The 11965-nt window shown below is 36.7% G+C and overlaps 2 protein-coding genes across 4 annotated transcripts; one reads left to right on the plus strand and one right to left on the minus strand.

Moving 5' to 3' along the window:
* LOC109719931 lies at positions 642-3549 on the plus strand. Of its 3 annotated transcripts, none has more exons than XM_020246781.1 (5): positions 642-840; positions 922-1916; positions 2384-2475; positions 3057-3137; positions 3207-3347. In XM_020246781.1, exons 2-5 carry the CDS (start codon positions 1001-1003, stop codon positions 3219-3221), a joined length of 1104 nt encoding a protein of 367 aa, XP_020102370.1. In that variant the 5' UTR covers positions 642-840; positions 922-1000; the 3' UTR covers positions 3222-3347. The 3 variants fall into 3 exon arrangements, with proteins under 3 accessions (XP_020102370.1, XP_020102368.1, XP_020102369.1); XM_020246779.1 differs by having other exon boundaries at positions 648-840; positions 3238-3549; XM_020246780.1 differs by having other exon boundaries at positions 653-840; positions 2396-2475; positions 3238-3549.
* LOC109720791 (pyruvate kinase, cytosolic isozyme) lies at positions 4252-8801 on the minus strand. The gene is made up of 3 exons (XM_020248104.1): positions 8443-8801; positions 5676-6137; positions 4252-5331 (listed from the first exon to the last, which is right to left on the minus strand). Exons 1-3 carry the CDS (start codon positions 8680-8682, stop codon positions 4519-4521), a joined length of 1515 nt encoding a protein of 504 aa, XP_020103693.1. The 5' UTR covers positions 8683-8801; the 3' UTR covers positions 4252-4518.

The following is an 11965-nucleotide window of genomic DNA, read 5'->3' on the forward strand; positions in this document are numbered from 1 at the left end:
GTTAAAAATGTTATTAAATTTTATAATTCAAGCACCTATTAGCAGTTAATTAATTTAGCTTTATTCGGTATCAAGGGGTTAAAGCTATTAAATTCGATAAAATCAGCAATAAAGTATTTCTTTACCATTGCATAGTACTGCTTTATTCGAATCTTAAAGCATCGCAGAGTGGTATCTAAAGATGGGGAGATGCATGTCGCAAAATTACGCGTGATCAGAGTTTTTATGGAAGGAACTTTGCCATAAGTGCCTTTGAAAACCCTAACAATGCACCTAGTAAGTTGTATTTTAATCCAGAATCTGATGTAGAAAAACAAAGTTTAGAATCTAACCAGTAGTGAGAGAGAGAGAGAGAGAGAGAGAGAGAGAAAGCTAATCTGATGTAGAAAAACAAAGTTTAGAATCTAACCAGTAGTGAGAGAGAGAGAGAGAGAGAGCAAGCTACGTTCAATGTTTTTTAGAAATAAACTCAGCCAGAAATGTAAAGCAACTAAACTTTGAACTTGAAACCTCAGATACGAACGATCAAGCTTTTAGCTAACTGTGCTAGGTACGGTCAACCGAAACCTTCGGTCTTATCCACTGTGTTTAATAATCGAATCTCGCACGTCATGGATGACGAGCTTCTCGTTGTAAAATTACCTCTAAAAAGGCCCAATATATATTGTAACACTCCTCCAATCTCTCATACTTCCTTTTCTAAGTAGGTTATCAATAATCAATAACTAATATTAAAATCCTCTTACCAACCTCTAACACTCCTCCTAATTTAATAGATTCTTAAGAGTCTGAGGACTGAGATAGTTCTCATCCTTCCCGGAGGAGCAACTTCTTTTGCAGGTGAGCTCTCCCAACCTCTCCTTTGTGTTGCTATGCTGATCAACTCTGATATAAAACACTCTCCTTTTCCAATGATTACAGAAAGAAAAAAAAGAGGAGGATTTGTTTAGTTTTGATTTTGCGTTTTGATTTTGCGTTTATCTCCGTATCGAACCGATCTATGGGTTACTTGTCGGAAACTAAAGTCGAAGAATTCGAAAGCAAATACGACGATTCGGAAGGCATCTTCGAGATGGCATGGAGTCCTTTCTGGAGCATCCTCCCTCGCCCAAGATTTACCTTCCTAACAAGTTTCTCATTTCTGGATGATGATTTCGAAAGTGAGTGGGAGGTAGGTTGGCGCAGAACGCCGCGAATCAGTAAAAAGGCGGTTGATGCGATGCCAACGGTCGAGATCGATCGGTCGATCAACTGCCCGATATGCCTAGAAGAGTTTGCGATCGGCGAGGAGGCCAAGGAGATGCCTTGTAAGCATAAGTTCCACAGGGAGTGTATCGTGCCGTGGCTCGAGACGCATTGTTCTTGCCCTCTTTGTCGGTTTGAGATGCCTGCAGATGACCTGGAGGATTCGAACAAAAGCGATGGCATTGACGGTGATGGAGTCGAAGTCGACGGTGATAGTGGCAGAAGAGAGAGCAGACGTAATGTGAGGTTTGCATTCGTCCGCTCATTGTGGTCTCATGGCTACGGAAACTCTTACTGGAACGGAAGTGACGGCGGTGGTGGTGATGATCAAGTGGAAGGTGACGATGATAACGATAATGACGGTGATAGTGGTAGAAGAGAGAGCAGACGTAATGCGAGGTTTGCATTCTTCCCCTCGTTGTGGTCTCATGGCTACGGAAACTCTTACCGGAGTGGAAGTGACGGCGGCGGTGGTGATGATAGAGTGGAAGACAACGATGATGACGATGATGACGGTGTCGGTGGTGATGATGGCAGAAGAATAGAGAGAGTACGCAAGGGGGGGCAAGGATTCGTGTCGTACGTCCCCTGGCGTTCTCCTCTTTTCTCGTGGTGTCGAAGCAACGAGAGCTTTTATCCGACAAGACGATCTTTTTCGTCTACTCCTCGAGGTAACTCTCTCACTAGCCTCATATGATTTGAAACTACTTGTTCATTTCTCTTGTTTGCCAAAGCTAAGTCCCAAGTAAGAGCAGGAGTAAGAACCAAAGTATTACAATCAACACCTAAATCCGGATTCCTACTAATATTCCTTCAAACTTTGGATTGAAGTTTTCACCCAAAACTTGAGACCAAAATCAAAGCAATTTCCATGGAAGTGGTCTTTATTAGTAGATCTGATTTTGATACTAACACATAGATTCATTAAACTTAACCACTATTTACTGACTAAATTTGACCGGATCCAATAAATCTGATCTCTCCCATTTAAAGACGGAAGGTAAATCACTTTTCGTTTTATATACCCCACATGAGTAGTTACATTTTGGCAAGAGATTTTTTTTATTATTTTCTATTAGTAGTCAGTCTTTTTTTTTTTTTTTAAGCGTTTACACCTGAATTATGGCATTTATGAAAGGGCATTTTTCAGGCAAGTTTTCCTTGGATGCAACAAAGGGCTTTCCATGCAGAATTATTCCTAGTGTTTTCCAAGGAATGCACTCAAAGAAGGTAAATCATGCACATTTTTGGGAACATTTGATTTCCTTTGGTTGTACTGTATCAATGATCAAAGATAATGAAGGACTCTGTAACCTATTGAGGGTATTCCTCTTCATTCTATAACTTGTACATTGTTCTAAAACAAATCGGAGTTATTTAATGATTTTTGCATTGCAAAATAGTGCATTAGTGCCTGTTTGGGCTTCAATAGCATTGCAGAGCAGGGTTCTAGTGCCTATATGGGATTCAGTAAAAGTTCCTCTTTTTCGGAAAGCAATAACTAAATGCTTGGCAAATAAAAACTCTAGAGTTTTTGTTACGATAGAATGCCAAAATAAAATTCAAAAGAGCAATAAATAAAGGTAAAAGTAAAAGCTTCAATTTAAAGCTTCTGCTTCTACTAGCACAAAACTCTTATAAAAGTTGTTATTTTTCCGAGCAAATATATCTGTCATACATCACAAATATTTTGCTATAATATCGCCCTGACTTTCTGATCCATTTTCACATCACTTATTTTGCATTAACTAACGAAAATATGAAGTGATTTCTATAACCTACTGACACGAATTTACATGTTAATTGTTCAGCTTGGTGGCTTCCATGAGCTTGATGAATATAACACACTGGCCATGAGGACTAGTGGAAATGAAAGATGCTACAAATTAAATGTGAGTTTCTCACTTTTGAGTTGAATAATTTTTGGACTGATTTCTTATCTGGCTTTTACTTCCTTGCAGTTTGATAGATGTTAGGTTTTTCCCTGTGCAGATGTACAATGAGAATTGGGTTAATCCATCTGGAAAGATGGGAGATAGTTTGTGGCGAGATTCTGCGTTCGCAACAAAGGAAACTGATCAAAGTTCTAGTTTCTGATACTATGTAGGTGCTATAAATAAAGGGATGTGTGCTTTTGATTATATGTATTTCTAATGAAAAGGGTGAGACTACATTGGCTGCTGTGTACTCTCAGTACCATGAATGCAAGGTGTGCTTGTTGTGTGTTCTGTAATTTGTTTCAGAGGTATTTGTATTGTTTACAGTTGCATAAACTTTACAAGCATGTGTGCTGCCTTTTGTGTTTTCTTCTGAGTTGGTTTTTCTGTTTTAATCCTCTTTTTTTGTGAAAAATTTATAGATTTTTGTTCCCCTCCCCCCTCCCACATATCAAGGAATTTATACTTGCTAACAAAAAAAAAAAAAAAAAAAAAAAAAAAAAAAAAAAAAAAAAAACTTCCTTTCCACTCTTATACCCAATATCTTCTTATTCTGATCCTAATGATTTAGCGCATTTTTACTTTGTCACTCTATGTTTAAAATATTTCATTTTACTATCAAGTATTTTTATTCTTGTTTCACCATAAGGATCTGCAGCTAGTAAGGGTAGCAAATTGTTATGATTTGTAAAATATTGTATTATACTACCTAGTGGTTTGTACAATATAACATTTTACAATCCTATAGTTCATAAGTTATATCATTTGAGTATTCCATTTAATAGTTGATCCTTTCGGTGATACGAAGACAAAACGACAAGGTAGAAAAGTAAAACTATCCAGAGTAGAAGGTGGCAAACTGAAAATGCACTGCACCTTACTCTAATTGTTCTAAGGTACACCACAGTCGATCATAAAAAATGCCAAATATTCGATTCAATCATGTCAAAACCATCTAATTATCGTTAACACAGAGATATGCTCAACAAATTACATGCAATGTATGTCGCATTGTGTATCACCACATCCATTACAATGGCAATCAGAGTAAAGAGTTGCAAAACACATAGAAGACAAGAAGATAACCAACTATAGATTTCCATAAAGATTAAAAGCATAAGCATAACAAACTGAAAGTACTTATTGTTGAAAACACCACCAAAATGAGAAGATTCGAGGAATACAGATTTCCTATCTTCAAAACAAAAATAGTGTGTGAAATGCCATTTCACAAGCAAAAATAGGAAATCTACTACAGAAATAATTAAAATAAAACATATAGAGATGAACCTCCCAAAATTGTCCCCATAAGAAACTCCTTGGGTAAATCACTTCGTCACTTGGCCGTCAGGATCTTGATCACAGAAGCAATCCCAATCCTATGAAGGGCCACGATCGAGTCTCCAGGTTTACAGAGCCCCAGACCCTTCGCATGCTGAATCGCGAAGTCAAGTGCTTCTTCCGTGGCCTCTGTATCAGAAGCCTTTGCGGTCGCGGCACTCAATGTCGGTATTACCCCTCTCACAATAAGGCTATGCCTCGCTGGTGCCTCATCGCTACAAGTCCAGTCAAAAAAGTCCGTCTTTAATTCAGGTACCACCACCGACAATATCGGCATGGCAGGCCTATATTTAGCCACTAATTTAGCAGTAGTCCCTCCCCTAGTCAAAACTAGTATAAGCGAAGCTTTTGCTGAGTTGGCAGTTCGAACAGCTGACGAGGCAAGGCTCTCTAGTGGGCTCATGGGTACGGGCGCAGATGCCATGATATGTTTAAAAACCGACCCATAATCCACGTAGGATTCTGCTTGTAAGCATATCTTGGCCATCGTTTGGACTGCCAATTCTGGGTAGGCACCAGCAGCAGTTTCTCCGCTCAGCATCACGCAATCGGTGCCGTCCAATACAGCGTTAGCTACGTCAGTTGCCTCAGCACGGGTTGGGCGGGGTGACTTGATCATGGATTCCAACATTTGCGTTGCTGTCACCACCGGCTTTCCTTGGATGTTGCATTTGAATATCATCACTTTTTGGGCGTAGAAGATCTTTTCGATCGGGATTTCCATGCCTAAATCTCCTCGTGCCACCATGAAGGCGTCGGAGTTTGCCAGTATGTCATCAAAGTTAGCTACTCCCTCTTGATTCTCAACCTGCAAAAGATTGAATTGAATGTTTAACATGACTCAAAATGTGAGCAAGATCAAGTAATAAAAGCTGGGTTGATTGCAGCAAGGCCCACATCTTTTAGGAATTTTTCACTCGTCCCCCGACCTTTCAATTGTTAACAATTTCCACATTACAATCAAGTCTCTGTTTCGGTCCAATTTGATGGAGCAATTTCACCAAAAGAGTAAGTCAACAACATGCAAGCTCAGGAACCTGCTTACAGTTACAACAACTGAAAGGCTGGGGACCCAAACGAAACTGCACTAAAAGGTTGACAACCCATTGTGCAATTTACACAAAATGAATTCACTGAGGTTACTTGACTAACCTTGGACATCAACATGATTGACTTGGCATGTTCTCCGAGCACCTTCCTAACTTCCACCAGATCAGAACCTTTGCGTACAAAGGACAAAGCAATCATATCAATCTTATTCGGAACACCCCATTGTAAAATGTCCTCCTTGTCCTTCTCTGTTAGTGTAGGGAGATCAACAATAACACCAGGAAGATTCACATTCTTCCTCTCACCAAGTAAAGCAGAGTTTTCGCATCGGCATCGGACCAAGCCTTGTTCCTTATCACAAGAAAGGACGGTCAGTGATATGGTCCCATCGGCACAGAGAATGACACTGCCTGGCTTTAGATCATCTGCTAACTTTTTATAGCTCATTGATATCATGTTCTCGTCACCCTTAATGGTGTAATCCGTGGAGATAGTGATTTCTTGGCCTTGTTTTAACTGGATAGGTTTGCCATCTTTCAAAAAGCCAGTTCGGATCTCTGGACCCTGTGAATAATTAGATAGGTCAATCCATCTGTTGATTTTGTATTAATGAGATGATGAATCTCACATTTAAATTATGTAGAATAGAACTAGTATTCTGCTTTAGCATTTTCTGCCTTTATTAATTGCTTTAGAAGAGTCAAAAATAACAGACAAAAAGAAATGGTAAGCAGGGATGGCAACTGGGATTTCCACGTCCTTCATTTCTATATATGGAATCAAGTGTTTGCATTCCTTTTCGCAAGGATTTAAGTGCCGTGGTACGGAGTCGTGCTGGAAACTTACCGGCACGGTACGGTGCGTGCCTGGCCGTGCCGATGAGTGCCAGTCAAAAAAAAAAATTATGTGTGCCAACATGTAATGGCCTGAAATATTTATTTTTTTTAGCAACAAAATATGCCAATTATTTATTACATATTTTTATCAAATCTTTTGAACTTTATTAAGAAAATTACTTACTAATTTTGAGAATAGAGGATTTTGAGTTGTGCCATCAACACGGAGGCTATATCGTACCGATACGATATCTTGTTGGCACGATACGACACGGTAGATACGGCCTGTACCGATGGGCACTTGAATCCTTGCCTTTTCGATTCTCAAGAATATTTTTACTTAATTAGGATCCTTCTTGCGGACAGAAAATTATGTTTCGGAAAATTGTAGAAGGCAACAATATTAGGCAGGTGGCTAAAATAGCACCTAGGGGTTCATTTGGGTGCATATGGTAGACATGTTTGGTATAGCATAGACATAGTAGTAAATTAAGAATATTGAGGTCCAAAAGAAAAAGGGAACTTCCAAAGACATGCATTGAGGACATTGAAACATACTATGCATTTGAAAGTAAGCTAATAACCAAAAGGTATCCAACTGAGAAAATGAATAACCAAATTAAACTTATAACAATCTGCACACAAACTATAATATCAAAGTGCTAACGAACAAAAACATTTAAAAGCTTAACCCGCAATATTTACCCAAAATATGCTATAGTAAGTAGCCTTCACATGAACATATTACGCTTCACATGCAGTCCATGCAAGGCAATCAGAATATGATATCAAATGTATAACTACAAACATGAATCCATCACCACTATCTAGCACATTATCACGGGTAAGTATGATAGGTCACAGAATGATATAGATGAACTATAGGATAAGACAAGCAAGCTAATGATAACCTAGATATTAGCTGTGCGGGGGAATGAAAAAAAAAAAGGTCATATAATCTAAACCTTAATCACAAAATAGTATCGGTTGCTGTTATAGTTGAAAATAAAAATATTTCTCAATCAAATTTGCACAGGCACATATTAGTAGGAGATAAAGTTTCTTTGCTAACCTACACATGGAAAAATAACAATAGCCCTAATCCATATACAAACACTCCTAAGCACTTTTGTTTTTTTATGATAGTGTTTCTAGGCTTTGCCTTGCAACATAAGAAATATTTGGGTATTAAAAGGATGCATTGAAAAGCATAGATGGATACCAAATGTAAATACTTATATTGAGAATTCATGTTGATTTTAATTCTGTCCCACATCACGTGTAAAAGTTTTTTCATCGCATGCAAATATGTGATTAAAGTGTGAAATTCAAAATTACTCGATCAAGCGATATCACCCTACAACAAGATCAAAATTTCTATTTTACACATTATACCAATTTTACTCTCAAAATAAAAAACTTGACTACTAGCTGGTGATTCAGAGTCACATAAATTCTCTGTTTTGCAAATAGAAGTACATATAACAAGATTCCGTATTTATAAAGCATCAAAGCTAATGCTATCTGAGTAATCTTATATAAGAATCATACAGCACCATTAACAAGCAATTTTCCAAAATTTATATCGTCGACGGAGAAAAAACGTCACCTTCATAGCAAATATCATATTAAAAAAAATTTCTAAATAACTAGCCAAACTATGGATCCTATTTATGGCAGTTGAAGATAATCACATAACCGTCCCACCAAATTAAGCCGCAAATTCTCCAAAAATATCAAGATCATACCTAAATTTGACCAGGAAATTCAAATAAAACACAATATTAAGTAGAAATCCCTTTACGCGCTAAATAAAACGACAAAAAGCAACAAGAACAAGATTAACGTAGAAAATTAACAAAACCCGTATCAGATCCGGTCATAATTACGCCAACAAACCGAAGATTTTACACAAATCAAACATTACACAACAGCAAAAAAAAAAAAAAAAAAAAAAAAAAAAAAAAAAAGAAAAAAAAAAAGAAGAAGGATTACAAGGGCGCAAAAGAAGGGGAGAGCATCTTGATCCTCACCTTGGTGTCCAACATGACGGCGCAGAGGATCCCGGTGTTGTCCATGGCGGCGCGGAGGTTGTCTAGGGTTTCCTGGTGGTAGGCGTGGGATCCGTGGGAGAAGTTGAAGCGCGCGACGTTCATCCCGGCCCTCAGGAGCTTCTCGGCCATCTCCACCGACCTCGACGCCGGGCCCAGCGTGCACACGATCTTCGTCTTCGGCCTCCTCCACGCCCCCTCCGTCGCCCCCTCCGTCGCCATTGCCGATCCCTCCCCGAAACCCTAACCGTAACCCTAGCAACAAAACCCTAGAGAGAGAGAGAGAGAGAGAGAAAAGAGAGGAGAGAGAAAGCTATGTTTTTGGTCGATCGATCGACGAATCGAGCTTACATGGAGAAAAACGAAGCCGCGACGTTGTTATATAAATATTAGAGAACTGGGGAGGTGGGGAGGTGCGGTACGATGTTCCTGCGGAGCACGTTAAGGAGTGGGAGGGGTTATTTTGTAAATATGCTTAAGTACGTGGGGAACTGCGAAAGTTTACTTGTAGGACAAGTTTGACTTCTCATTACACTAGGAGAAATTTTTTGATTTCTTTTTTGTTTTTTGTTTTTGACTAAAATACATATAGAAAATCTCGTTCTAAATGTCCAATTTTTTATTTTTTTTCATACTTTTAAAAATCTATATTTTGTCCTTTTAAAATTTTAAAAATATTTTCAGAAGAATGCGGTGGTAATCGAGAAGGTAAAATGACCAAATTATCCTTACTTTTTCTATAAAAAAATAATTTTTTAATATATTTTTATTATTTTAAAAAATATTTTCAGTACAAATAAAGTTCTTTTGATCACGAAATTGTTCTATTTCAATTTCAAATTCACAATAATTTTTTATTTTTATTCTAATTAATTATTAACACATCAATTAATAAATAAAAAATTCCTCGTAGAATTGTTAAGAGAAAAATTATTCCACTTCAATTTTCAAATCTTTAAAAAGGTATAGTATGATCAATAATAAATCTGAATGCATATATCACATAATGACAAAATGTATCATTTGAATACATATCTAATTCAATCAATTTAAATATCACTTACAAAATTTAATCATATATTTTTTATATATTCCTATAAATATTTCACCTAATTTACATGAAATTGAACTATGAATCTTATTTATATATAAATTATTTTATTTAATAAAAAATTATAAGTGCAATTTGTTATACTAAAAAAAATTGGGTAAACTTCAAATACCATCCATTTGGTTTCGCACTTTCTCACCTTAGTACCCTGTGATTTAAAATGTATTAATTTGGTTCCTTATGATTTTATTTTCTCTTTTTGTCATCTCCTTCGTTAATTTTTTGTTAAATCACATAGAAAAAACTTCATATACGCTTCCTATAGTTTATCAAATATTCACTTTAGTACACTTTAATTTTAACTTTGTTATTAATTTAACGAAAAACATTAGTAAATTGGATAACAAAAAGAAAAAAATAAGACCACATAGTATGAAACTGATACATTTAAACTATAGGATGCTAAAGTGAGAAAGTGAGAAATCACAGGGGTGGTATTTGAAGTTTTTCTCAAAAATTTTAAATAGAACTTTTCTTATTTAATTTTGTATTTTATATTTTTTTTGGGAATAAAATTTTTATGTATTTGTAGAAAGGAATAGGGTGTTCCTGCGGAGTATTTAAAAGGGTTTGTAGGAGAGTGTGGACCACAATGTAAAATCGTCCGTATAATTTTTTGAATGCGACTTTCCAAGAAGAAACTTCTATTTTGGCTTTTTTTTTTTTCTTTTTTCTTTTTTTTTGGCCTTTTCCTGGTGAAATGGAAGTTTGCAGTTTGTTTTTATTGCAACCTTATTTTTTTCAAAAAATTATTATATATATGATCATTTTTTTCCAATTGTTTGTGCAAAATTCAATTTAATTTGTACTATTCAAATTGAATAATCCACCAGTTGAATTTATATAAATTATAGGAATAATTGCCTATATACCCTTCATGCGTTCGGAAATATCCGATTTACCCCTACTTTTTTATTTTTTTCTAAAATACCTCTCATATGTTCTACCGTTATTCCAAAATACCCCTACAGTTATCCCCTGTTAGTTTAACTCGGGTTAAACATGGGTTAAATGTATACTAGAGTTAAAACCTAAACAAAATACCTATTTTGCCCCTACCTTATTATACTAATCTCTAAGGTTATCCTCTCTTTCTTTCCCAACTTGGTCGCCACCACCGGCTGGCTCCTCCACCACCACCGGCCGGCTCCTCCGCCTCCATTTCACCTCATCTCCTCCTAGACCACCACCACCACCTCCCACACCTCCACCTCCAACACCACCCCTCCCGTCGCTCTCGTCGTCCTCCTCCGCCTTCGCTCTCATCGCCGTCATTTTCCTCCTCGGCCGCCTTGGCCGGCGTCGGGAACAAGAGGGCCGCAGCGCCATCGGACCCTTGCAAGCCCTCCGCTCCGGATCCTGCTGAAGGGCAAATAAAAAAGCATTTGCTATATGAAGGGTATATAAAAAAAGTTTGTTAGAGTACAAGGGTATATTGGAATGGGCAAAATAGTAATTTTTCAGAGATAACGGCAGCTCACTAACGGAACTTAATTCCAGAAGTATTTTACATAAGAATGGTATTTTCAATATTAACCTTCTAAGAGGGGTAAATAAGAAAATTGAAAACTTTTCAGGGATATATAGGCAATTGCTCCTAAATTATATTCGAATTCACGCCCTTTTGTTAAATGTTCTATTTCGTAATTTTTCCCCACTTTTTAATTCTATAACACAAGTAATGCGGCAAACTCTTGAAATAAATAATTTGCGCTTAATTTTGGACCCTCGATTGTTTGTATTCTATGAAAGTATTACTATTTGATAAAATGTTACTTGCGTGTAAGAAAAAGTATTATTATTAAATTCAACTCTTAAATGAAGGAAATTGAATTGACATATTTTTCTACATTCCTCCGCGTAGCAAAGGAGAAACTATCATCGTAAAATTTATATTATTAAAGTACGCTTATTAACTCTGATCTGTTTATCACTACATACCTACTGTAGGTGCACTTTTTCAAATTGAGATAAGTGAATTTGCATCAGAAATGTGCATACTCTCTGCTGAGATATGATACTAACGTTGTAAAATTTATTATTAAAAGTAGATACATTGAATTTGATCAAGTTCTATAATGCCAGATTTCTATATATGTTTTGATTTATGCCTGCTTAATATGATTGGCTTTCCTAACTTTAAAAGCAACAGGTGTAGCATTTTTTTATTTTTATTTTTTGGTTGGAAAAATAATTCTTGTGAGACACACAACCAATTAGAAAAACAAATGAAAGGTTTTGAAAAGTAAGACATTGTTTAAGTAAGAGCCCACAAGAATGGGCATGACAAGTGTCAAAGTAAGCATTTATTTTATGGAATGGAATGGAATGGAATGCATCTAGAAGGGTCATGCACCATTTCACATTGCCACCTCATTAATAGAGGCAACAATA

The sequence above is a fragment of the Ananas comosus genome, linkage group 14, assembly GCF_001540865.1.
Source record: "Ananas comosus cultivar F153 linkage group 14, ASM154086v1, whole genome shotgun sequence".
NCBI classification, from domain to species: domain Eukaryota; kingdom Viridiplantae; phylum Streptophyta; class Magnoliopsida; order Poales; family Bromeliaceae; genus Ananas; species Ananas comosus.